The sequence below is a fragment of the Dermacentor andersoni genome, chromosome 9 (assembly GCF_023375885.2).
Source record: "Dermacentor andersoni chromosome 9, qqDerAnde1_hic_scaffold, whole genome shotgun sequence".
Classification (NCBI taxonomy): domain Eukaryota; kingdom Metazoa; phylum Arthropoda; class Arachnida; order Ixodida; family Ixodidae; genus Dermacentor; species Dermacentor andersoni.
Window position 1 is genome coordinate 16875637 of NC_092822.1, and position 24519 is coordinate 16900155.

The following is a 24519-nucleotide window of genomic DNA, read 5'->3' on the forward strand; positions in this document are numbered from 1 at the left end:
TTACTCTAAATGAGCAGTAGCTAACAAATTAATTGAAAAAAGGCAAAATAAGCGCATATTATTTAGCATAATTAGCAAAGATAGCCTCATTTGTCATTAAATGTGACAAGCCCATTACTTTAAAAAAATGGCTCGCTTTGGCTAGTACGGCGAAAAGAAAGCCTTACTTTTAAAGTTCCCCAAATATTAAGACAGTAATTTTGCATGAAAATGCGAGGAAAGAGAAGACACGCACCGCACCCGAATAGATTTGATGCTTGCGCACGCCGCCAGGGCCAGTCTATCAAGCCGTTGAGCCTGCGCCGGTCGAGTCAATCCAGTTCCTCAAGTCGCGACTCGCCAGCGCAAAGTTATTTGCAGCCATCGGGCGCTGGTTGCTGTGTGCGATGTGTGTCGTCGTTTCCGTCAAGCGGCGGCCGCTTCCCCGAACGGAACCGTAAGATGGTCGCGATCCTTCCTTCGTCACCTTCGCCACCGCCGCGGAACTTATGAGAGCCGACATGTCTCACCACCAGCAACCACTACGCAACGCGTATCGTCCGGGCCCTGAAATGCGGGGCTCTGTTCACTTGACCGCCGAAGAGAATGAGACGGTCGTCTCGGCCTGCAGGGATCGCAGATGGCAGGTAAGGCCCTCGCAACTGCGCCTCGCGGACGTTTCAATGCCTCTCAATTGGCTCTTTGTCGCCCCATGAGGAATTCAAGAGGGCTCGCTCGAGGGACGACTGCCTTTTCGGCTGCCATCGCTGCAAGCTTCCCGCTGTTACGGCGGCTGCAGCTTCAAGCGGCGTATCCTAGTCATCGGCGGGCCGAACTGGAGAGAGTGTTTGTTTAGTCATACCCGGTGAAGAGCCGCAGTGATGACAGCGGCTTTGTTTAGCTGACGAGAACAAACAGCGAAGATTCCAGTGAACGCCTCTGTATCGCGTTTCCTTAGTGGCCACGCAGCCAACAAAAGTTTTGGTGACAACCAGCCAAACCACCTTTACGAGGGATAGCCATACGTCGCTCAGTGTCTCCCACGGTTCGCTGCGGTGCGACGATAAGCGCCTGCCGCCGTTCACGAATGGGCCGCTTGTTTCGAGAGGAACGCAAGTGTTTATCTCGACCAACGTCGTTAAGCGCACTTCTGTCCTGCAGCAGGCGTGTCTCGCCGTAGCGTCTGTCTGATGATAGTGCGCCCGCGCTGCGGTTTCTTTTCCTGTGACAAATTACAAATCGATGTTCGAATCGGGCCGTTCGAAAGAGGGAAAAAGAAGAAGAAAAAAAAGCAAGTAAAGAGGGGGCGTAAAACGGACTCGAGGGCGGCAATTAAGCGAACAAACAGGTAGAAAGAAGGCAAACGCTGCGTCGAAAATCGTCAACTAGGTCGCCGCGCCGCCGCGATTTTGTCGGGGGTCCCTCGCTGACGAAGTGTGGCCGCGCCGAGAGTGCCGCGCTTCGTTCGCCAGCAGGCAACGGCGCGGAAGGCGTCGGAGCGAATATCCGTTCTACTGAGCTGCTGGCTCGGCCCTTTCCCGAGCGATTCTTGCTGTAGTCGCTCCTTTTTCCGCTTGTACGATGCGCAAGACGTGATTGCTTGATGTACGCAGACAGACAAGCGCGCTTACAAAAACCTTCGTGTATAACGCGATCCGGAACGGGCAATCTGTCTTTCATGAGGCCTTGGTTTGTTCCTCGTCGCTCAAGAAACAATGTCCTTAGACGTTTGCTCCGCCTAGCGAACCCAGTTTCGCTCTCACGAGCTCTTTTCTATGCCTTACTTCGCCTCTGGGCTTTCATATTTATTGTTTGTCCGGTGATTATTCCAGGGACGCCGCTTTCCTCGGCTGACGCGCTGTCGAACCACTAGTACTCGCTACCGAAGCAGTCACGGCTCACGACGGAGATGTCACGGCGTATAAAGTATCAACGACTTTAAAGGGGCAATGTGCGAACTCGGCAAAAGTAGTCGGCGCGCTTGCTGACGCAGCTGCGCCTGTCGCCTGCGGTGTTGATCACTCGGCACATCCTCCGCTGTCGTATACCATTGTGTTTCTGACGGTGCGACTTCACAAGGTGTTGACACGAAACGTCCGTTTGCGTTTTGTTGCTACCAGCTCATCATGCACAAGAGAGTGTTTGAGAAATTTTAAAATTATCTTCGCGGTTCTTGCGAGTGGCCTAAATGGCCAGTTATCGCATTGCGGGAGCATATCTCTTGGTGGCCTGATATTACGTTCGCTAAGATGGAGCTGTTAGCTTTGTTGCAGTAATCTTAGGCCTGCAGAATTTGCCTTGTATAGCTGAAGCACAAACTAAATTGACGTTATGGGAAAGTTGCTCTCATTTAGTGTTCGTAGTATTTAGACCTTTTAGAAGGAAAACACTGCAGAGTTCTTTCTTGGTTTGTTTAATCTGCATAAGCTATGCATACTGCTTGCGCCACAACACTAGTGCCGCATGCGGTTTGTATAAACATGCCCTAAATTAGTATGTCATAGCATCATGCACTGTTACAACATGTAATTTTGCCTTGCAAGTGGTTAACTAAAGCATGCTTAGTGCTGCATGTATAGTACTTTAGACTGTAATGCACATTTTTTAAAGGGTATATCAAAAGTCTGTTATTCTGATAATACTTTCCTCGTCTCACAACTTCAGTGCAGCTGATTCTGCATTAGGCATATTCACAAAATTGTTCTGGAAATGGCACTGCAAATACACTGCAAAGGGCCAATAACAACATTCACAAAACATAGAGAAGATAATTGGTATAAGTGACTACTGATATATCTTAACTAGCATGAAGGCTGCCAGCCATGAGCACCCATATAATCGAGTAATGGCAGTTTTTAACAATTTCATGAAACACGTAGAGTTTCCTACAATAATTACTAGACAGAACTCTGGCACTGCAATCGTTCAGCCATGATAGGTAGTACATGGATTCATCTGATTTTCATGCTTCAAGATTAAGTTGTACTTGCAGATTTTTTTTATTACGGGCTATCTGCTTTCACTGTCCTAAATTTCAGAGCAACCTATACTTTTCTAAGTGCAGAAGACTGTGAGTGCATGCAATCACTACTAATTTCAGTGGTTCAGCCTGTCAAGGCGCTCAAATTGAAACACGCCAAGCGTCTCAACGCGCTTGCTTGCCTGCGAGAAATTCATAAGGGCATATTGTGCCACTTTTCTATGCATGTGTCCGTGGCATAATGGTTTCAATATCGGACTTCTGTGCTAGAGGTCCTCTATTCAAATCCTGCCATCGAACAATTTTAAGGTTTACTTATTCATAACACAGTACTTTATCAAAAATTACGAGCTTACAAAGTCACAAAGCCATTTGAAGTCAGAAGGCCGAAGTTTAGGCAAATCCATATGAATCCGTATGGTAAGACCACAGTGCCAAAGACAGCTAGCTTAGTCCCACAGCTGGCTGTGTTTACTTAGACTTCAAAGTTGATGAAACTGTGCAGCTGAGGTTACACTGCAAACAAATGTGCATGCATCAAATCTCCCGAATCTGTCCTTTGCTCTGCTTCATGCAGAGCTTCACAAAAACATGTATTTGCGTGTATGCACACAAAGTGGTTTGACTGTACATTAGTTTAAAATGAATTGTAATTACCAAAAGGGTAATAACGAAAGGGATTAAGTAGACCATACTCTACATAGCCCCTTGTGTCATTCCGTAATCATAATGCATGCTGCATCCAATCTCAGCTCTCCTCAAACATGCACTGCTGTGAGTCAAAATGGGAACTGTCAGCATGGAAACATTGGTGTACTTTTGATGCACTTTGCTTCTGCATTTTACCATTAAAAAGGACATTGAACCATGAACCCTTGAGCAGTCACTGGCCTACCAATTGACAAGGTTGTAGTGATGATAAAAGTTGTCATGAGGCTCAATCTCTGGGAGGCAGCTGACTGCCACACAAGGGTCCAACTACGAAAGGAGCATTACAATAAGACAGATTACTATATCTAGAATACCTTGGCATAAATTTAAAAGCCCCTAGACGAGGGGTCAAAGTATTAAAGTAGTTAATCATTTATGGCTGCTTTTTGAAAAGGGTGTCTCACTAGTTATGGCCTAAAATTATAGTTTTTATGCAGTCGCAATTGTTTCGTTTGCCATCCATCGTGATTCTAGCTTACATCACCATTGTGCGTGCAAGAAACATGCTCCTAGAACAAATTTTCTGTGTATTCTTTGTGGTAGTTTGCCCAGTGTTATCACATCCATCTTGGACTTCATAGTAACTGAACAGTACTGTCCACTAAAGTGTATTTTATATGTACAACTACTAAAACCGACCGAACGCAGTGCTCATTTTGGCCATGATAGCAGCATGACTATAGCGAGATGTGAAATGAACATGTCATAAATGATTGGTGCTATACCAAAAATATTTTTCACATAGTTGCCATTAGAGGAGTTCTACTAATTAATTTATTTTGATGCACAGTAGTTTTAGAAAACTGCCGTTTAAAATGCAGGTTTTTGTCATATCCTATGTGTGATGACATCCTCTTGTCCTATGCAGTATATGCAAAAGCTGGCTTTAAATGATTAGGGATGTACTAACAGCGCCAAAATAAATGAAGAAAACCAAATCACATGAACACAGCTCTATGCCTGTGTGATTCACCTGTTTTCTTGCCTGTTTACACTTTTAGTATATCCTTAATGTATTAAGTAACATTGCCAAGTCCTAACAAATTTACCAATGGCTAGAACAGTGAACTGCACTGTGCCAGAATTGCTGGTTCCGTAACTGCCACAGCTGTCCTTTTTCCGATGGAACATTTGCTCACCTAAGCTTTAAACGGAAGTGGCTGATAAGCGCTTGATAAGCATATCTGTGATATAGCTCCTAAAGGGGGTGGAATGGCACATGCAACTTCTATTGCCTGTGTGATCATAGGGCTGCACATGTGTGTTTGTTTTTGACAGCTACAGTTGCTCTTGTTGCCATATGAATTGCTGACATCTAGGCACACTTGTAAGTGCAACTTTCAAAATGAGGATGTTCAATGCATGCATGTGTAGCAGCATGGCATGTTTCAGTCATTTCTATAGCACTCCCATAATGAGCACAAGGTCGCAGGTAGTTAGATTCCCAGCCATAGCATCTGCATTCTGATTAGGATGGCTTGCAAAAATGCCTATGCATTGCACTTGGGGGCACATTCAAGGACCTCAGCTGGTCAGTTATTCTACAGCCTCCACTACAGCATTTTTCATAGCTTTGTTTTACTTTGTAGCACGAACCCCATCGACCAACCCATCAGCGCACGATTGTGATAGGACGCATATCATGATTGGCATTGGGCTGCTGAGCACAAGGTTGTAGAGTAGATTCCTGGCTACCATGGCTGCATTTCAGTGAGGCCAAACTGCAAAGACGTTTGTGAATTTAGATTTAGGCATGTGTTAAAGAACCTAAGGTGGTCATTATTATTCAAAGCCCTCAGCTACGGCCTCTCTCATTGCCCTAGTGTTGCTTTGCTACATTAACTTCATGACTCAGTCAATCATATGACCTATTACCCTAGTGAGAGATGGCCAGCTGGAGTTTGCACTAAGTATCATCTTTGTCTTTCTCTCTGTTTCTTCTCTCTATTATGCACAGCAAATGCATCGAGCACTGCTCTGTTAATTTTTTGACTGAAACCACAGTTACACTCAAGTTGGCAGTATGACCAGGAGTGTTGACATGTCCTCCGCAGGTCATTGCAATGGGCATTGCGGAAGTCTACCAGTCGGGGCCACCTCCAAGGCATGACCGGTGGCAGCGCTGCTGCTGCGGTGTCGCCTGCTTCATCAAGGACAATGCTGCGAGGGCTTTCTTTATCCGTCTTTTCGACTTTGATGTGAGTGTCATCACCATTACTTATGAAAGATGTGCTCGACTAACTTTTGGCTCTTAAGCTTATGCATGAAAAAATTGCCTGCTTCATTTAGCTTGGGAAGTGTCGTTCACAAGTAGACCTCTGGATTAGCATTCTTGCTCTAGGGTTAATATTGCTTACAGTTTCGTTTTAGTTTATGTCTTTTGTGACCTGACAAGACGAAGACGTTGACAACCGTCCATGTTAGAACAAGAACGCTTTATTAATCAGATTAATAAGTGCTTTGCATGAAAGTTAATCGTGAAAATAAGTAATATGCAGAGCATGCTTTAGAAATATAGTTTTCTTACTTACTAAATATTCTTCTGAAGCTTAGAATGACGTAAGGCTGTGTAAGTTTGCAGGGATTCTTCGTACAGAAAAGCAGTCGTAAAGATGAGGATGGCATTTGTGTTGTCCTTCTCACTCTTGTGCCCTTGTTTTACATGCCTGCCTTTCCATACCACGAATGTTTTTAAACAGCTTGCTAGTGCTGGTTGACTCCTTGAATGGCGCACGGTTCTTTGGCAAGTATACAATTTTAACTCTGGCAGTTCACCATCCACGTTCCACATCAGCTTAGCTGCTGTGGCATTCTGCTGCTGAGCATGAGGTTGCAGATTTGATTTTTGATTGACTGCCGCTGCAGCCACATTTCAATTAATGTGTAATTCAAGCGCTAGTGAGCCAAGCTTTGAGTGCTTGTCAAAGAACCCCAGGTGGCCGAAAGGCATTTGGGCACCTGTACTGAAACATGCCTTATACAGTCTCTGTTGCTTTGGCATGTTAAAGATGATCAATCAATCAATCAATCGGTGACTTTTACCATCCCATCACTTTCTTTTTTTATTTTTGCAGAGGCGCGACTTCACCTGGGAGCAGGAGCTTTTCGTGGAATTTACGTACAAGAGTCAGCTTCCGTACTTTCACACATTTGAGGCAGACGTAAGTGTTCACTCTGATTGATGTTCTAACTTTTTTTTCTCTCCGTCTCTTTTTTCTCACTTTTCGGGACAAACTGTGTCTGCTCATTTTACTTGCAGTCGCACATTCCATTAGAGAGCTTTAGTGCAGCGTACACGGAGCGCTTGCATGCCCAATAATGTAGTGGGTCCCAAGTGTGCATCTTTAGAAGTCAGTGTAGAGCTCTGAAGGTTACACAAGCGTGCTTAACTTGCATAGCTAGCATTATGACATGTCAGCTCCCGGACCGCCTACTTCAATCTAAATTCACCTGTACTGGTTGTTGTATATCACGACCGCAAATAAATAGATGGTTAAATCGCCTTTTGTTTAATGTAATCTCACTTTAAAGACAAAATATTGATCTATTTTTGTCAGTAAGATAAGCTGTCTATGTTGCACCGCTAGGCCTAACAACAGATGGCACTGTTGCCGCGAAAGTGCCTCTATTTCTGCCTGTAAGATGGCAGCACATCATTTGCGTTAAGCATGCATTGGCCTAATAAAATGCTTTACTAGAAGCCTCCTTTCGAATATGCTTGGGATGAGGCCGTAGCCATTTGGCATACATCCACAAGAACAGCTGAAATATTGTACTGTCTGTTGTCCATTTAATTTGGTGATGTACTGTTTTTGAAGCATTCCCAGCACAATTAATCATGTGAAATGTAAAGACAAAGTGCAATGTATTTTTGCAGGACTGCCAAGCGGGTCTTAATTTTGCGTTCGAAGACGAGGCAGCGAACTTCGGAAATGCTATTGAAGAGAAGCTGCGAAGTCGGCGTCAGAAGCGGGAAGGTGAGAGTTTAATTAGCAGCACGGTCAGTAGTTGTGCAGACAAATCATGAATGTACCACTAGTAATTAGATGCAGTTACATGCACAACCAGATCAGTGCAAAAACTGTTCTTCACACATAGTAGTGTCACTTCCAGTGGCGGCTTCTTTTTTCTTTCTGAATCGCTTTGGTGCTGGAGCATTGTGGACTGTATCTTTATTTTCTTTCCTTTCTTTTTTTTTTTCTTGCATATAGAGAGGAATAGGTTACAAATGGCAGCCAACAAGAATGATCGGTCCTTTCCAGTGCACGATCCCCGAATTCCTACATGTCCCAGTAAGTATAACCACTGTCTTTTCATCATTTTCATGAAACCTTTCTTTACTGATGCACAGTCCATGCGTACAGACCTGCCAAAGCTGCCACAGCTGGCAGTTTAGGCAACAAGACAATTGATGTGGTACTGATACATATTAACATGTGTGCTACAGCATTCTGCTGCATAATGCAAGGTTGCAGGTTCGACCTCCACTACCGTGGCTGTATTCTATGTGTACAGAATGCACACACTTACTGTACTTGCGTGAATTTAGGGCAAGGGTACTTTTCTTCCCAAAATGAAATTTCATATGGAGCCGTGTTCGATTCTGCCGTGGGCACTTCTCAAGTGCTGCTTGTCCAATTACCTTGGTGCAAGAAGGACCATCTCACATTATTTGCATCGAAATACAGCACATATATGCCACAATTTAGGAGTGAATTAAAATTCTCAGCGGGCTAAGATACATCCTGGAGGATAAAATTCTTTCATAAGTTCCACAACAAGACAACATTTTTTGGTCTGCATCACTGGTAAAGCACTTGGCATCACTGTTCTCTAGGCTTTATTACTGACAGAGAGCAAGACTAGCCTACATCTGGGCAGCTAATCGTTTCTACAATATGACAACATTTTTCTTAGCCCCCCACCCCCCGCCCTCAGATGAGAACCAGGCAAGCTGAGTTTTTTACTGAGCAGTGTGAACCAAAAAAAAGTTATCTCATTGCCAAATCTTAGCGAAAGCAAAGCAATGATAAGTGCAAGAGCTTCTTTGAAGTTAGAATAAAAATGCAGGCCACAGTACTTAAAGGGACACTAAAACGAAACAATAAATCAGTTTAGACTAATAAAGTATTGTTTGAGAACCCTGCAGGCAGTCATTTCAGAATAATAGTTTGATTATTAGATGAGAAAATGAAGGTCGAAGTATCAATATTTGAATTTCGCGCCATAACCCCGATGCCGGCACGTTAGTGTGACGTCAGCGATACCAAAGTATGTTTTCGCATTTGGTCCGCATTGGCTGAGTTAAGATTCCCGAAATTTGCCTTAATATTTGGTTACTTTATAACACAATGTAGTCAAGCTGTACTGCTATATAATTAGGTAGACCGTAGAAGACGCCACAGCCACCAGTTGCAGGAACATCAAGGAGGCGTCACCCCGTCTTTCGTTGTTGCGCTTTTTTCTGGCTTACCAAGAGTCTTATCGTGCTAAGAGTGGTGTTTTTTGGTGTGGTAGAAAGGTAATTTACTGATGCAGAAGAAATCATTTTTCTTTTTAGTGTCTCTTTAACAGCAACAAAGTCTTTTGATGCAAGAGTGAAGTCAAATCAACACCATAACCTGCCACGGTTGCATGTGGCTGTGGTATTGTGCTGCAGGGTACAGGTCGATGGTTCAATAGGGCAGAACACGAAAACTTTTTTATACGATACTTTCAGGCACATTAAAAGAATCCAGAGTAGTACAAATTAATCTGCAGTGGTGTCCCTCACATCCTATGTGTGCTGTTTCAAGGCATTAAGTGCCATAAGTAAAGTTAGCACTACACATTTTGTAGCTGTCATTTCAGTTCTGCATTCTGATTGTTTCACATTCTCACTGGGAAATCTGGTCGAAGCATCTAGTGGAGAGGACTCGACCACCGAAGTGTTGGACACCTGTAGTCCATGGTTTGAAAAAGCGAGCATACAAAGAAAAAAAAAACAGACAGCAAGAGATGCCTAAGCAAGTTGGTAAGCGTTTGTGGTTTAGAAAGGCAGAGGCGTACAAAACAAGGACACAATCGGAACTGATACAGGCAAGACTTCAGGACAGCAGGCATTCATGTTGTCCTGTACGCCTGCCTTTTCAAACCCATCGACTTGCCCTGCTTTCTGTCACACCTGTGGTCACTGCCAGTGAACAAGTAATCATGTGATGCTTTCTGCAGGTACAAATGGCATACTAAGCCAGCACAATAAGAAATCGAAGTCGAGCAACAAGAAGGGCAAGAAGCAGAAGGAGAGGAAGTACACAAAGGCTGACATCAGCAACCCAACCGACTTCAAGTGAGTGCATTAGCCATGCCTGGTCTTGCGCAATAGCCGGGCAGCTTAGCTACCCCGAAATGTGTCGCAATGCTTGCTCCTTTGAATGAGGAAAGCAGCCTCTACCTTCTGGATGTTGTGTTGTACACTTGGCCCGATGCCAGGTGACACGACCGACTGGCGCAGCCTTTTCTCTGCGCTGTCAGCAACATTTCGTCATATCTTATTAAAATTTTCTCATTTCAGGCACATTCAGCATGTTGGCTGGGATCCCGACAAGGGGTTTGACGTGAGTACAATTAATAAAATGTTAACCACTTCTCAGACTTTGATTGCACATCTAATTTTGCTGGCACTCTGAGTAGGAGGTAGATCTGTTGAATATTTTTTAATAACCTGTCAGCCACATTCTTGTGGCTTAGTTCAGTGTGGGTAAATCAGTGAAGCTTAGTTGAGCTTTGCCTCAGTAAAGTCATTCCTTTCATTTATCCCTTTATGTTGTTGTGTTGTTGTTCTGTTGTTGTTGTTACACTTGTGGCACTGGCTTCCACTGCGGAAAGAGCATTTTCTCTGTCCGTCCTAGAAAAATCTAGTTTACTCCAAGACTACCTAGAGGGAAATCTTATTTTAATTAAATTGTTTGTTTCTTTGGGATCTTCCAAAAGTTGTTGTTCGAAGTGCCCGGCATCAGTCAGCCTGGCCTGCTGACATACTGCCTTTTGTGAGCAGCATTAGAATGAGACCAAACAGCATACATATCTCAAAAGCATGTGAGAGAGCTCTCACATTCACGCACCAGGATGTTTGATGTATATGGATGGCACAAAGCTGCTCACTGCGTTGCACAACACTGCCTCAGCAGCTTTTGGCTATCATTTTGCCAACCACAGGAAATGCAGTTGTGTTGCTATCTTGTCACTTTGCTAGCGCCATGTGATGTACCTATAAAGAGGTCTAATTACAGTCATGATAAGTGTACCACTTATCATTTCAGCACAGTGGTATCCCCATTTCCGCTACTGTAAACATAGACTCCGTCTCCATCCTGTTGCTAGGTAAAAAAAAATCCCTTGGTATTTCTGGCTTAGAAGCGCTGAAACAGAGTAAACTAATATGCTTGGGCAACCAATTCCCTCATAAGTAATAATGATAACCAACCAGTTCACTTCATCGTCCCGTCTCTCTTTTTTTTGGCAGTTGGAGAACTATGTGGACAGCAAGGAGCTAAACACACTGTTTGAGATGGCAATGGTCACAGAAAAGGACCTCAAGGAGCCTGGAACGCGGCAGTTCATTTACGAGTTCATTGCGAAGAATGGCGGTGCAGACATGATCAAGGGAACAGCTGCCAAGGCAGGCCATGGTGGTAAGGGACCAGGTGCCAACATTAATAAATGAGACTTCATTCTGGTTTTCTTGGCATAAGTCAATTCATGATTTGATCAGATGAACCTGATAAAGTGCATTTTTTTTTTTTTTTCTAATCAAGCGTTCTGTAAAGGCCAACGAGAACTATGAAAATAGTTGCGGTGTACACATAGGTGGTAGCTATTCTTTCTTCAGTACTAGGTAGATTTTCTGAATATTAATATTTTATGACAGCGGTATTCTACTGAGCAGTAGCATGCATTTAGGGACATAGGAGATGGGGCTAGTTGGTTCTGCATAATCCAAAATCTAGCGCTTTTTCTTATCTGCTCTTCATTTTGCCATGAACTAATTTTTTCTTTTACATTGTGGAGTGTAATGCAGTTTTGCTGTTGCAGTTACTGCACCAGTATGTTGAAAAATTGCCAGTTCAACCTTGTAAGGGACTGTGAAACTCATATGAACAAACTTCGTTTTTCCTCTTGCACAGATGTCATTTGGTAAGAATTGCTCAAAGGTAGGTTCCCATCATGGAGCTGTCAAAAACAGTAAAAGCTTGTTAATGCAGCTGCTGGGACTTAGGAGAGTAAATAATTCAGACTTGCTATGCAGTCTCATGAATCATGTGTGTTATTCTTTGCCATCAGACTAATTATTTCAGAAATATTTGGGTTTAGTTGTACATTTGTTTTATCTCATTCTTGTTTTGGTTTGTTTACCTCACATTCAGATATGCACTAGGAATCTCAGCTCTTTTAACTGAAGGGCGCTAACTCATTACCAATGTGGCCACTAGCTCTCATCAATGCATAATGCTCCTTTATGATTCCCGTGCCAAAGTTCACAACGAAGCTGTCACTATATACACAAAGGCACTTGCATCGATGTGTGCTTCCCAACAAACCCTTATTAAAGGAACCTCAAAGAAGAGTAATTGAATTCCAGTGTCTCCTGTAATCGAGGGATGGGGTACTGTCCTACACTTTGTGGAGTCACGACTTGCTTTGAACATAGGGGTTTGATTAGTCACCTCGCTTACGCTAAGGCTGATGTCACCACAGTCGATTACTGTTGAGTTTGACCCCTGTTCATTTTCTATACTGACTGTCGTCTGTCCATTGCTTTTGTGTGTTCACATCTATGTTTCATGTAGCCATAAAATGCTGATTACTCGGCAAGGAGCTTTCTGATATAATTTAATGTGGTCTTCTATTCAGCAACACCTGCCGCACCTCCTGCGGTGCCTTCAAGGGAACACACAAGCGGGCCTCCAAGTCGGCCTCCACCACACGCTCATGCCCCACCCCCGCCAAATGGGGCTGTTCCGCGGTCGGTCCCACCCCCACCGCCAGCACGGACGGGGCAGACGCGTGCTCCACCAACTCCGCTCAGCAACGGCAGGATGGCACGCTCCACAGCCTCCCCTCAGGCGGCCCCGCCCCCGCCTCCGCCCCCTCCGCCACCCCCCAGCATGGGAGGCGGAGCACCGCCTCCACCGCCCCCGATTCCAGCAGCCGCAACTGCCAATGGTATCGGAGGCGGAGGAGCGGGCGGAGCTGGTCAGGACGTTCGAGGAGCGCTGCTGGAGCAAATTCGCAAGGGCAAACCGCTTAATGTGAGTGAACAATATTCTTATCAGCATCATCACCAGCCTATTTACATCCACTGCAGGATGAAGGCCTCTTCCAGTGATCTCCAGTTACCCTTGTCTTGTGTCAGCTGACCCCATCCTGTGCCTGCCAATTTCCTGCTTTCATTACACTACGTAATTCTCTGCTGTCCTCGTCTGTGCTTTCCTACCCCTGCTTTGCTAATGCACACTGCTGTCTTCCTTGTCGTAATGTTACGCCCGATATTTTTCGTTCCATCTCTCATTGCACAGTGCTTGACTTCTTCTCAAGCTTCTTTGTTAACCTCCCCAGTTGCGCCTCACGGCTCCAGAGTTGCGCAATCGGAGAGGTTAAACCTGTAGAATGCAATGACTGTACACTTTTTAAGGATAGTACTGTATCTCCCCGTGTACATATAACTGGCACCTTTGTATAAGTTGCACCCCCCTCAAAATGATAGTTTTTCAGAGAAAAAGAATGTATACGTCGCACCTCCTCAAAATGGCAGTTTTTCCGGAAGAAAACTATATAAGTCGCACCGGTGCATAGCTCGCACCTTTGTATAAGTTGCAACCCTCTCAAAACGGCAGTTTTACTGAAAAAAAAATTGTATACAAGTCACCGCAGTATAAGACGCACCTATCTTAACTCGGTCAGCAGGCGAGTTATTATGAAACATTGTGCTTACCCATTTCAGGGCACTGAATTTCGATGTATTACGCTGCAAATTCTAGCAGAAAAAAATTCACCCACACTTATAGGTGCAGGGAGGCAACATTTATTGCTCTTTATTCGAACCCATCGAATGCCTCGTTTTCCAGTGCTTTGTCGGAAGAGAGTTAAGAAAATTTGGCCAGCAGAATCATGTCACTCTCGTCGGCTACTGAATTGCTGCTCGACTCCATGTCTGCATTGCACTCAGGTACACACTCAGTTGGGCCAATTTTTCTGAAGCCAGCAGTTATGGTAGACACAAAAACTGAAGCCCAAGCTTCATAAATCAATTTGGCCTTCTTGACGAATGAAGCATGTCTCATGTGCCCAGATGGGGTGTAGGTGTGCTCACCGTCCATCATCCAGGCCTCCCAGAGGCGCCGCAAAACAGATTTAAAGCTCTGGTTGACGGCAATATGCACTGGCTGCACCATCTTCGCCATTGCACCAGGAATTATTACTGGGGTGCAGTTCGTCACCTTGATTTTCTTTAGAGTTGACTAAGTGATGTGTGCTCTCATACTGTCCATTACCAAAATGCACCTCTTGACACAGAAAAATCCATCTGGTCTCCTGATGAAGCATTTTTCAAGCCATAGGGCCATCATTTCCACATCCATCCATCCTTTCTTATTAGTTATGAAGACAAGGCCTGGAGGAAAGCTTTCTTTGGGCATGGTTTTTTCTTTTGAAAATGACCATTGGTGGCACCTTCGTGCCGTCTGCGTAACACGCAAGGACGACAGTGAAGTGCGATTTCTCGTGCCCCATCATTCTCAGTGTCAGTCTTTTCTCCCTTTTGTGCAACAGTCCTTCGAACTGGGATGTCAAACGTCAGGGGCACTTCATCAGTGTTTATAATACGGCTGTGAATGCAATTATGATCCCCAACTTCCTTGTTGAAAAATGCGTCAAGATTTTGAAGTTTCTCGTCAAACTCCTTTGATAACTTTTGAAACATGGTTGTGCGAGCTCGAATCGCCAGTTTGTTGCCCCTCATGACTATTGATCACCATGAAGGCCCACCGACAAAGTTCACATTGTGCTAAAACCCACGACCGCAGACCAGCTCCCAGTTCTGGCCATCGCACTTTCTTCCCTAGGCCAACCTTTTTTTTGTACTCTCAATGGCCCAAGTCTTTTCTGATGCCATGTGCCAGTCACAAACCAATTTCTCGCTAACACTACTGCACGATTACCGTACTCGACTGCGTGGGCAGCAGCAGTCAACTTGAACTTGGCAGTATATCTTTTACTCAAAGTTTTAGGCACTGACGAACAACAATCTAGCACGCTATCTCGCAGAAAATCAATCAGCTGATGTGGCTGGATTGCCAACGTAATGCAGTCAAACCCACGCAGTCGAACCCAATGCAGTCGAATCCACAACATACAGTCGCCGACTGATTTTTCGGACTCCAAAAATTCGGACATGCTCGATTATTCGGTCTGCTTCGCAGCCTCCTTGCTGCCCCACGAGGTGGCGCTACTGCAAATCCCCGCTCATCATCGTTGCTGCCTGGTTCGTAGCTACAGCAGTTCCGGTCTCAGCTTAGTAAGCCATGTCAAGACAGTCCAGCAGCTGGTTAGTTTTTTTCCTCATGCATGACGCTGCGAGTAGGCCACCTTTTTCGTTTGTGCGACTGGTGTCGGCGTGACGGCGTGGTGATGCTTGCTTTGTGTGCTCTGTCAAGGTTGTGGTGATGCAACGCAGCATACGGAAACATCGCGTCAAGTGTCTAGTGGCGCCGACAGTGCCCACGCAGACTGCGCTGGGGAATGCCGGCAAGCAGGTGCCGGGAGGCCTAGGATTTGTCACCTTCTGATGTGCTCCCTACTGACGCCGAAAATGTTCTGCCGAGACCTGCGCAGTGGTTGCATTGCGATTCCGGTCACCGTCTCATTTGACAGTTTCACAGCTGCCACAGTGTCAGTTGCTGTACTGACATGTGCAGAACTCGACGACGGCGAGATCATGTCAGGTTTCCGCTGCACCGCCGGACGATGACTCCGAGTCGGAAGATGACACACCATGTGCTACACTGCCGTCGCATCCGGAGCATGTACAAGCAGTGACTGTGCTTTCCATCGCCTGTAGTGACCGTACGACCCTCTCCGAGATTCAGGCTTATCTGATTGCGCCTAAATGAAACAGCATGCAAAGGCGCATTCACGATTTCTTCAAGCCTACTGCCGAGCCCGAATAAGTGCGTGAAAATAAAGGATTTCTTTTTTTTTTTTTTTTTCTTAATCTGCTTTTTCGGACACCTGTTTATTCGGACATTTCCGCAGTCCTCGTGAGGTCCGAATAAACGGTCGGCGACTGTATATCAGTTATAACAATGAGAAGTTGCTGCATTGTCAACTTTTGTATGTTTTCCATTGTGAAATAACCCGCTTACTACAATGCCCTGATGCCGCATTATCGGTTGTAACAATGAAGTCTGGCTGCTGGGCGTCCGTGCCGAAAGGTAGTGAAATGCGAAATTCTTGAAAAGAAAAAAAAATAAAACGAGAAATTTGAGCTGCTGCACATTGGCCTGCTGCCCCAACAGCCGCCACGCGCTCATTTTCCAGCCTTATCAAGCGCCTCTCTCCCGCCGCCCTTCCACTCCTCCGAACACGGATGGGCTGCGCCCATAGCTCTGTGCTGCACCACCCTCTAAAACACGAATGGACTGAGCCAACTGCGCTGCTCCCAGGTCGCTTGCTGGCTCCTCATTCAGTGCAGTGCTGCAAACACCTTAATCGCTTGCATTTGTCTTTGTTGGTTGCGTCGAAATCGTTCCTGGCCACCAAAACGGAAGATGGCTGATCCATCCGCTGATTACTGGCAATGCACGACATTGCCAGTGAAAAGAAAGTGCACAGCTATAGATTTGGAAACTTAAGTGCTTCTAACCGATGAGGCGATCATCGCTAACATGCTTGCATCCGGTGGCAACAGCAACGACAGCAGTGATGACGCGGTAGGGCAGGCTGCCTCAATGTTGTCCTCACAGGAGGTGCGTCAGATGATTCAGTCCCTCCGGCACTTCGTTCTCGTGAGGAACCTTCCACTGCATTATGTGGAGCACCTGGATGCCTTGGAGGAGGATGTCAGCAAGCTTCGAGTAAAGCTTGCAAGGCTGACGGACATAGGGTTTTCTCTTGCAAGCCGGTGGGAAGTACGTGGCGAGATGCTTGTGGCGATCTCAGCTCAGTGTTTCTTCTGGATTTCTCAAGCTGAGAGACTGCCACAACAACCATCTCACATTTTTTTAAAGGCCCCTTTGGGGCCACTAAAGTGATGTCCCGGCGGAGCTCACATATCGCTTGCCGCCAGTGACCCCTCTTCGCAGTTTTTATAGCAGTTCCATTCTTTAACGCCTACAGCCGCGGCTTGTTACACGTGATCGGAGCGCCCAGGAAGCAGTTAAACAAGGGAACACAATCATCAGTCGTCTGATTTTTGATCACAGAGGCTACTGACACTGGAGATCAAATCTTAAAGGTCACACCGACGCTGCTGCGATATCATGGCTGTGCAGCCTGAGCTGCCTTACTGCACCCTGAACCATTTTCATAGTTTGAGGAATTAAAATGAAAACGATTTCTGTGTCAAGCTACTATTTCAAACTTTCGTAACTTTGGATACAGTAGAGGTGGAAACATGAAACAGTGCTTATTTCACTTCTTGATTATTCAGGAATATATTCAGATAACTTTTAGCCTGCTTACTGTAAAACATTTTTTGCCAGTCATGGCAAAAAAAGTTTGAACAGAAAAAAAATTGTGTAAAATATTTTCTTCATTATGCAAAGAAAGACTAGCTGCATAATTGCAACTAGCACCATAAATTACCTATTACCTGTAAGTTCCATTCCTCAAGGAGCAATAGCAATAACAAATTCTCTCAAGGCCCAGATCCCCCCTTAAATAAATTCCTGTGTACATGCCACTGTAAGTGCTTTGTAATTTGCGATGTAGTTCTTTTGAAACTTGCAATATTTTTTCTTTCTCTCACTCTCTCTCTCGTTCTGTAGCATGTTGACCCAGAGACAGAGTCCACGCACAGCACGAATAGCAATCCGGATGCTCGTGGAGCATTGCTGGACCAAATCCGTGGGGGCATAAGACTTAAGTCTGTGAGTACAATGCGCAGTTCCTTGACTAAAGTGCTCTTAGTGTGATCCCTAATATTTCCCTGGAAGACAGTGTGCTAGACATTGCTTCATGCTTTGTCACTTTTTCATGTACGAGACAGGTAAAATAGTGAATGAAATGACAACAAAAAGATAATGATCCTTTTCCTCTTAGCAATAAGGTGGAACCCTGTTGAGTTTTTCAAGGGACCACAGAAAAAAACGAATCGTGAGGAAGGCCTCAAATCACCACAGCAACATCAAAAACGGCTCTAAATGGCTGCCAGTACAGTTATTATACGTATTGGCACTCGTACCTGGTACATGGTGTGTACCCAGCCAGTGGTCTGTAGCCACTTTGCAAACATTTTCTCCATTACCAGTTACCTGTGGACACAAAGCAGCTGTATAAAGTTTCAAACTGAATGCACCTAAGTCAGTGCAAGTAAATGATTTATCCCTTGTCTATTAAGAGGTGTCACGTAAGAAACTTTAGTTGATGCCTAGTCTTAGTTGTTCCTAGAAATGAGAACTATAGGAGTTCCTTTAAAACTGTGGACATTGCATTTGGTAAACTGGACTTTGCACGTACAATGTGCGAGAAACTTGCCTAGAATACATTTGGCATTTCTCCCATGAAGTGTGTGCACCCCACAGCGTTTGCAAATTTCATCCTCATCCTTGTTTCTTCAGGTACCAGACTCTGCCAGAACTTCACCATCCGAAACTAAGTTGGAAGGCTTGGCTGGAGCTTTGGCCAGAGCGCTACAAGAACGGGCAAAAGCGTGCATGCGTAAGTAGATTGCATGTCGTTTGCTCCTTCTCTTAAAATACAGTGGATTGGTTCTAATTCATTCGAACTGCAAGATAATGTTGAGTTTGTTTGAATGAAACAGAATTTGAACTGATGTGAGTCCTTCTGATGTAATACTATGGCTTGTTAATGCTGTGCTTTACTGCATGCCAATCACATCGAGCACACTTGACTGTGAGCTGTTGCACTGAAGTTTATTGCCACACGCTACTGCAGTGTCATTATGGTGTAGTTGCTTGGTAAAAGAATTTACCTCTTTGTTCACAAGTGTGCTTCAAAACAAAGCTGTTGCACGAAGTGTTCTCATGGCTGCATGGAATGCTTTTACTGATGAACAAACACCAGCACTGTCTGGATGAGCAAGCTTAGTACAGTAGAATATCGTTGATACGTTTTTCAAGGGACAAAAGAAAGAAACACTTAGCAGCCGGGAAAACATAAGTGTACAATAAAGCATGTGCTGTTGACCAATTAAGTTTGCGCACCAAGGGATCTGAAAAGAGCTGAATATATCTGCAGCCTCACAACCCAGCCTGGTATTCGCATTTCCAGCCTCTATGAGTACATGCAAACAACATTCCGATGAACAGTTTTACTAACTACTGATACAAGCTACTCAGAAATTTAACATTTTCTGAGCTCCCATAATCCACAAACTCTTTTGGTTGATGGTACGTAGTGTAACATGTAACGCGTAACACATGTTCCATGACAGTGGCCCCTTTCCACTTTTAGTATGTTTCACCACCTAACACGGCTCTATTGTGGTGAAGATAAAAATAACCAGCAATTATGCATCCTTGCCGGCCTCAAAATAAATGTAGCCCTGCACTCAGTTCCCGGTAGGTTTTAACAGGTGCACACTTCTTCGGGTGCTTCGCTCTCTTCACTAACTGCTCTGCACACATTTTCTCCCAGTATGCTTGTGCAACTGTAGCTGCGTATTGCAAGCCTTGGTTGCTTGTTGCAACGTGCGAGAGCAAATTTCCCTCTGCGCTGCTAAATTTATGCAACTGCTGCATTCATACGCAACATGAGATGCAGGAACATTACAGAATAGCGACATATGAAAGGGGAACATAATACATGGGAGTCAATAGTGCTTAGGTTGGAAATGCAAGGAATGTACCGACGGAGTTCCACTGTAGACCTAATAGCACTTTTCTCAGAAAGAAAGGAATTCTCAAATCTATCTTGTCAACTATCAGCTTGAAGGCCAACTGCAATACTTACCCGAATGTAACGTGCACCTTTTTTCCAAGAAAATGGGTAAGAAAATTGCTTGTGTATTACAGTCAGATACAAAACGAAAACCACTTTCGCGGTATTGGCAACAGCTTACCATCAGAGCCATCAGGCACAGTGTCATTGCCATGGCGACCGAGCATGATTTTGCTTGGATTTTTTTATGGTTGCTATCCGTTCATTTTGTGTTGGACTACAAGCTTGAGCGGTATTTTCGGCCAATAACTTTCGAAGATACCATCACTTTCACGAGATTTCACTGGATTTCGACACTGGTTGTGCCGGCGCAATCGGTCCCAGCATTTCTGGCGTTATGCCAAGCTCGCTATCTGCCCACATTATCAGGAACGCTGTCGGACACACACTTCGTTAAGTCTGATGCAGAGTCTCACAAAAGTGAAGCAGGAGACACTTGGTGCAATGCGGCGTCTGATCCCGCATACCCCGCCACGCAGCATACGAGGATTCAGAACACAAAGGTTGCAAGCTAAGCGAGGCGCATCCTCACTCAGACGGTCGGTGTCTGCTTCCAATCATCCTAGCAGCTTAGCACTATACTGTACACGTACTGGGCGCTGCTTTGCAGAACAGGCAGACGTTCGGGCTAATTTTACTGAATACTATATGATTATTTCGTGCAATAAACAAATTGTAGCCAGTGAGAAGCCCAGCCTGCCGGCACACAGTCTCTGTGGAGGGAATGTCGGAGAATGCACACACCAACTGTGCTGTGTGTTTCAGCTGCCGTTCCCACGCATTGGATGCTGTTTAGGATGCCTTATTGAAAAGTGTGTCTTCTGCTTTAGAGCAGTAGTATCATCTCTAAATGTGATCACTTTAGACCACCACTGCCCCTGTGTGCTTGGTATTTGTGGTCAATGTTGTGCTGCTTTCATTATGAAAGCTCATTTAAAATAATAGAACATTCCAGTTTGTGTAGGTAAATTTTGCGCATCTCACATTTTCCGATTACGAATGTAGGGGGCATGCTATATTTTTCTTTCATGAATCGGTGGCATGTTAGCTTCAGGTGCACATAAGAATCGGGTAAATACAATACAACAAACTTGATCACATAAAAAGCCTAATTTCAAATAGTGTAGACATAGGGGGCCTCTGTGCAAGATGTTTACCTTTGAAATGTGAGTGAAAACTTGACAAAAGCACACAAAGATGGTTGTTTTGGATACTGAAACTGAAAAGAAAAAAAAAATGCTATCACTGCTCGTCAGTAGTGATGCATAGCCTCCGAGACTAGGCGGCACTTCAGCACTCTGAAAAATCTCAAAGGCAATATTCTGGGACTTATGTCATATCTGCTAACTGTTAGCTGCATGCATTGTCTGCTTAGGTGCTATGTAAAGCTTAGGTGCTAATAAGAAAATTAGACAGTTACCAGCCCTTCAGCTTTGTTGTGATTGTTTCTATAGTATGTACAACTTACAACTAATTTAGCCAAAGTGAAGTTTCATGGCAGTTAGCTTTTTATGGAAGCATGCTGAATCTATGAGCAACTGAGCAAGAGCTCTCAAACTCAGCTTAACAAAAAGAATACTCTTGCAGAGTCCCTCTTAAAGTAGAATCACAGTTGTCAAACAAGGAATGTCACTCGAGCCAACGTTGACAAGTCCCCTGGTCGAAACATCGCCTTTAGCAACATTCCTTGTTTGTCCGCCGTGATCCACTTCAAGCTTCCATCTTCCTGTGAACTTCTATCTTATTTGGATTTCATCTTGAAGGGGCCTACTGTGTCTAATGTTATGAAAATGTTCGTTCGGTTCATCGCATGCTAAGATCCAATGTTGTCGCCTTTCTGAAGTACTGTTAACACCAATTTTAGTTCGTCAGTGTAATATTTCACATTCTCGATCCAGTCTTGAGTTTTACAACAGAGCACCCTCACTAAATTTCACTGAATAGAAAAACTGGATGTGTATCATGACAGAAATGGTAATTGTTCTTTCTTATTTTGTTTTTTCTAATGTAGGCCTTTGTGAAAGTTCAATTGTTCGCAGTAACTTTTTTGTCCCCAATTGTTGTTGTTGCTACACATTTAGATCATGTTCGGGATGACATTTCATTTCTTGCTCCAATTTGCAGCTGACGACAGTGATTCCAGTGACGATTCAGAGTCTGAGGAAGATGACTGGGACGACTGAGCTGCTGTCAGTGCTTTGCTGTAGTGTCCTTGGAAAACCTCCAAATATGAGTGACAGGCACCCTACACATTCACCAATTATATGTGGCGGCCGAAATCATGTTGCCAGCGCCGTCATCAAGATCAGTTTCGGCTACTGCTTATTGGATGTGAAATAGCCAAGTGTTCTTCTGTCACATCTCTTTATCTGCTGCCTTTCCCAATGTAGCAGACGACATTGTCGTCGGCCATTATGCAACTGGGAGCTCTGCTGTGTACCCACACGATGGTGACCTTAAGGACGGAGATTTCGACTACTGCTCGTGGACACAACAAGAATTACCGTGGAGTTACAGCAGTCTGCGACGTATGAGCATCATATTCAAGAGCACTAGCACGCACCACTTGTGTCTCTCGCGAGTGAGAATAACTGTGCCCAGCATTGAAAACAACCAGATGAACTGATCGACGTTTTTGCTCACTAATGGGGAGAGGACAGCCTGCTAAGAGCGCAGGCTATCGACTACTGCACGACTATCATTTCTGTGAACGTGGACATGACATGTACGTATCCAGCACACATCTGGATTCGACAAGTGCACTTGTGCAAAGGCATCAGTGGATGCGGAGAGTGTGGTGAAACATATTGGCTTGTGGCCTCGATTGCAACACCGTAGTGCTGCAAATGGAAAAGATGTTGCTACTGCTGCTGCCTCTGGCGCTGTTGTTGTTGTGTGGAGGATGTTTAAAACTCCACCTGTTGTTTGTTCTGCCGTATAACCCAACTGGCTGTTCACTGATCAGGTTTTGCATTTTTCGTTCTTCTAACTTATGTTTTTTTGCAAAGACTGATTTACTACTCCCTTTTGTGGAAAGTTTCGGGGAAAATTTGCAAAGTAGATGGTGCAGAAGTGATGATCGATAATTTTTCAAATGCTTTTATGCCTCTTGTCAACATTTTTGTTTTCATTTATCCTTGAGAAAGCCTGGAACTTGGGTTTAAGAAGGGTACCTTGTTGACCAGATACATCAATTATGGTGGTTGTACATAATTGTCGCGTGTAATAAATTAAAATTGTTTTCTTTCGTATAGAAACGTGTATGTAACATTTGTCAGTGCTTCTGCTCACTATCACTGTTGGTCTTTTGAAAGCAAAAGTTGGGATCCACATAAAAGTGGCTTGAAACTGCAGTCGAGACAAGGCTTTGCAAACGAAGAGGAATCTGTCGCATTGTGGCGATTGAACCCAACACCACTTCCTTTACAGGACAGTTTCTGTACTAACTGAGCTAGCCAGAAATCCAGTAGGTAGCAGTACAAAGGCACATTAAACACCTTGGAAGTGCTTGAACACTAAGTAATCAAACAAGTTTTGTTGATATCCACTAGGCACCCACTGGGCATCCACTACACCCTGTCAATGTCATCATGCATGACGTTTCTAGTTTTTCATACGAAGTCAACAGACAATGAAGCCAAGCAAAGCATTAAATTACTCGTTTTAATTTACCTGTATAAATGATAAAAGTATAGCATAATGTGAAGCTTTAGGTTCAGATCCCACCTGCAGGAAGCTGCTGTGTTCTTTTTCTTTTTTACTTTCATTTCTCATTAATTAATCATTTCTACATTCCATTGAAAATAAATAAATTGACCTATGCTTTCCTTGGTTTAATTCTCTGTTGGTTTCATATGATTCTGACCAACAAAAATTGGGCCCTTTGGTTGAGCAAGATGCTTTGCTGGCCTAGTTGGTGTGCACGCAATGGAAAGTAGCGCAATACATGAAAAAAAAAGGGGGGGGGGTGCGAGAAGACAGCAGAACGCTACCACTCACCTTTCGCCCTTTTTTTTCCTTCATTTATTGCACTACTTTCTATCATGCCCTTTGCTTCACCTTCTTGTTTCTAGCTTTTGGGACACGTGCAACAGTGATCAGGACAGCATCAGTTTCTGGGCTGAATATCGTGTAACAGCAGGTGTGTACTCGTAGTGTTTGTTGTTTGTATAAAGCATCAACCGTTGGTGACTGTTAGTGTGAAGAGACAGAGAAACAAAGAAGAGGCAGGGAAGTTAACCAGGAAAAGTCCGGTTTGCTACCCTGCATGGGGGAAGACATCGAGGTGATTTAAAGAGATGGTAGTAAGAGAGAAAGGTAAGTACTGAAATGGTGATTGGCACACAAAATTAAAGTGGCACCCTTCGCTATCAGTCTATCTCATTAGCCTGTAGACCTCGGGAAGCGAATTAGCTCTCTGGCTGCCTTTAGCATGCATGTTCGTTGTGACCACCATCCTAGTATCTTTTGCTCCGACACCGGGAAGGTGCTTCGTGAGTACACAATACAGAACAGCCAGCTAATTTCGTTGTTTGCTGCTAGGTTGTGCCACAGTGAGCAGGTCCATAAAGCCACTCTTACCTAAATGGCAGGCATCCGGTTTCACTTTAAACCTGCACTACCCTCTTCCTGGTTGTGCACAGATATTATATATATATGCGCAGTTAAACCTCGATATAACGAAGTATTTG

General features: G+C 44.4%; 1 protein-coding gene across 1 annotated transcript; it reads left to right on the top strand.

The window, feature by feature from the left end:
- The first annotated feature begins 324 nt into the window (after positions 1-324).
- On the top strand, positions 325-23085 carry LOC126527106 (actin nucleation-promoting factor WASL-like). The gene is made up of 12 exons (XM_050174837.3): positions 325-626; positions 5725-5868; positions 6745-6831; positions 7548-7647; positions 7882-7962; positions 9881-9998; positions 10224-10266; positions 11175-11343; positions 12563-12960; positions 17695-17796; positions 18487-18586; positions 21953-23085. The coding sequence occupies exons 1-12, from the start codon at positions 489-491 to the stop codon at positions 22009-22011; spliced, it is 1539 nt and encodes a 512-aa protein (XP_050030794.1). The 5' UTR covers positions 325-488; the 3' UTR covers positions 22012-23085.
- The last annotated feature ends 1434 nt before the right edge of the window (positions 23086-24519 follow it).

What these genes read in the sequence shown, in the direction of transcription:
- LOC126527106 (XM_050174837.3), top strand. Translation starts at nt 489, where the DNA reads ATGAGAGCCGACATGTCTCACCACCAGCAACCACTACGCAACGCGTAT. An exon ending in CCGAATTCCTACATGTCCCA is followed by an intron (nt 7,963 to 9,880) that starts GTAAGTATAACC and finishes TGCTTTCTGCAG; the next exon opens with GTACAAATGGCATACTAAGC. An exon ending in GCAAGGGCAAACCGCTTAAT is followed by an intron (nt 12,961 to 17,694) that starts GTGAGTGAACAA and finishes CTCGTTCTGTAG; the next exon opens with CATGTTGACCCAGAGACAGA.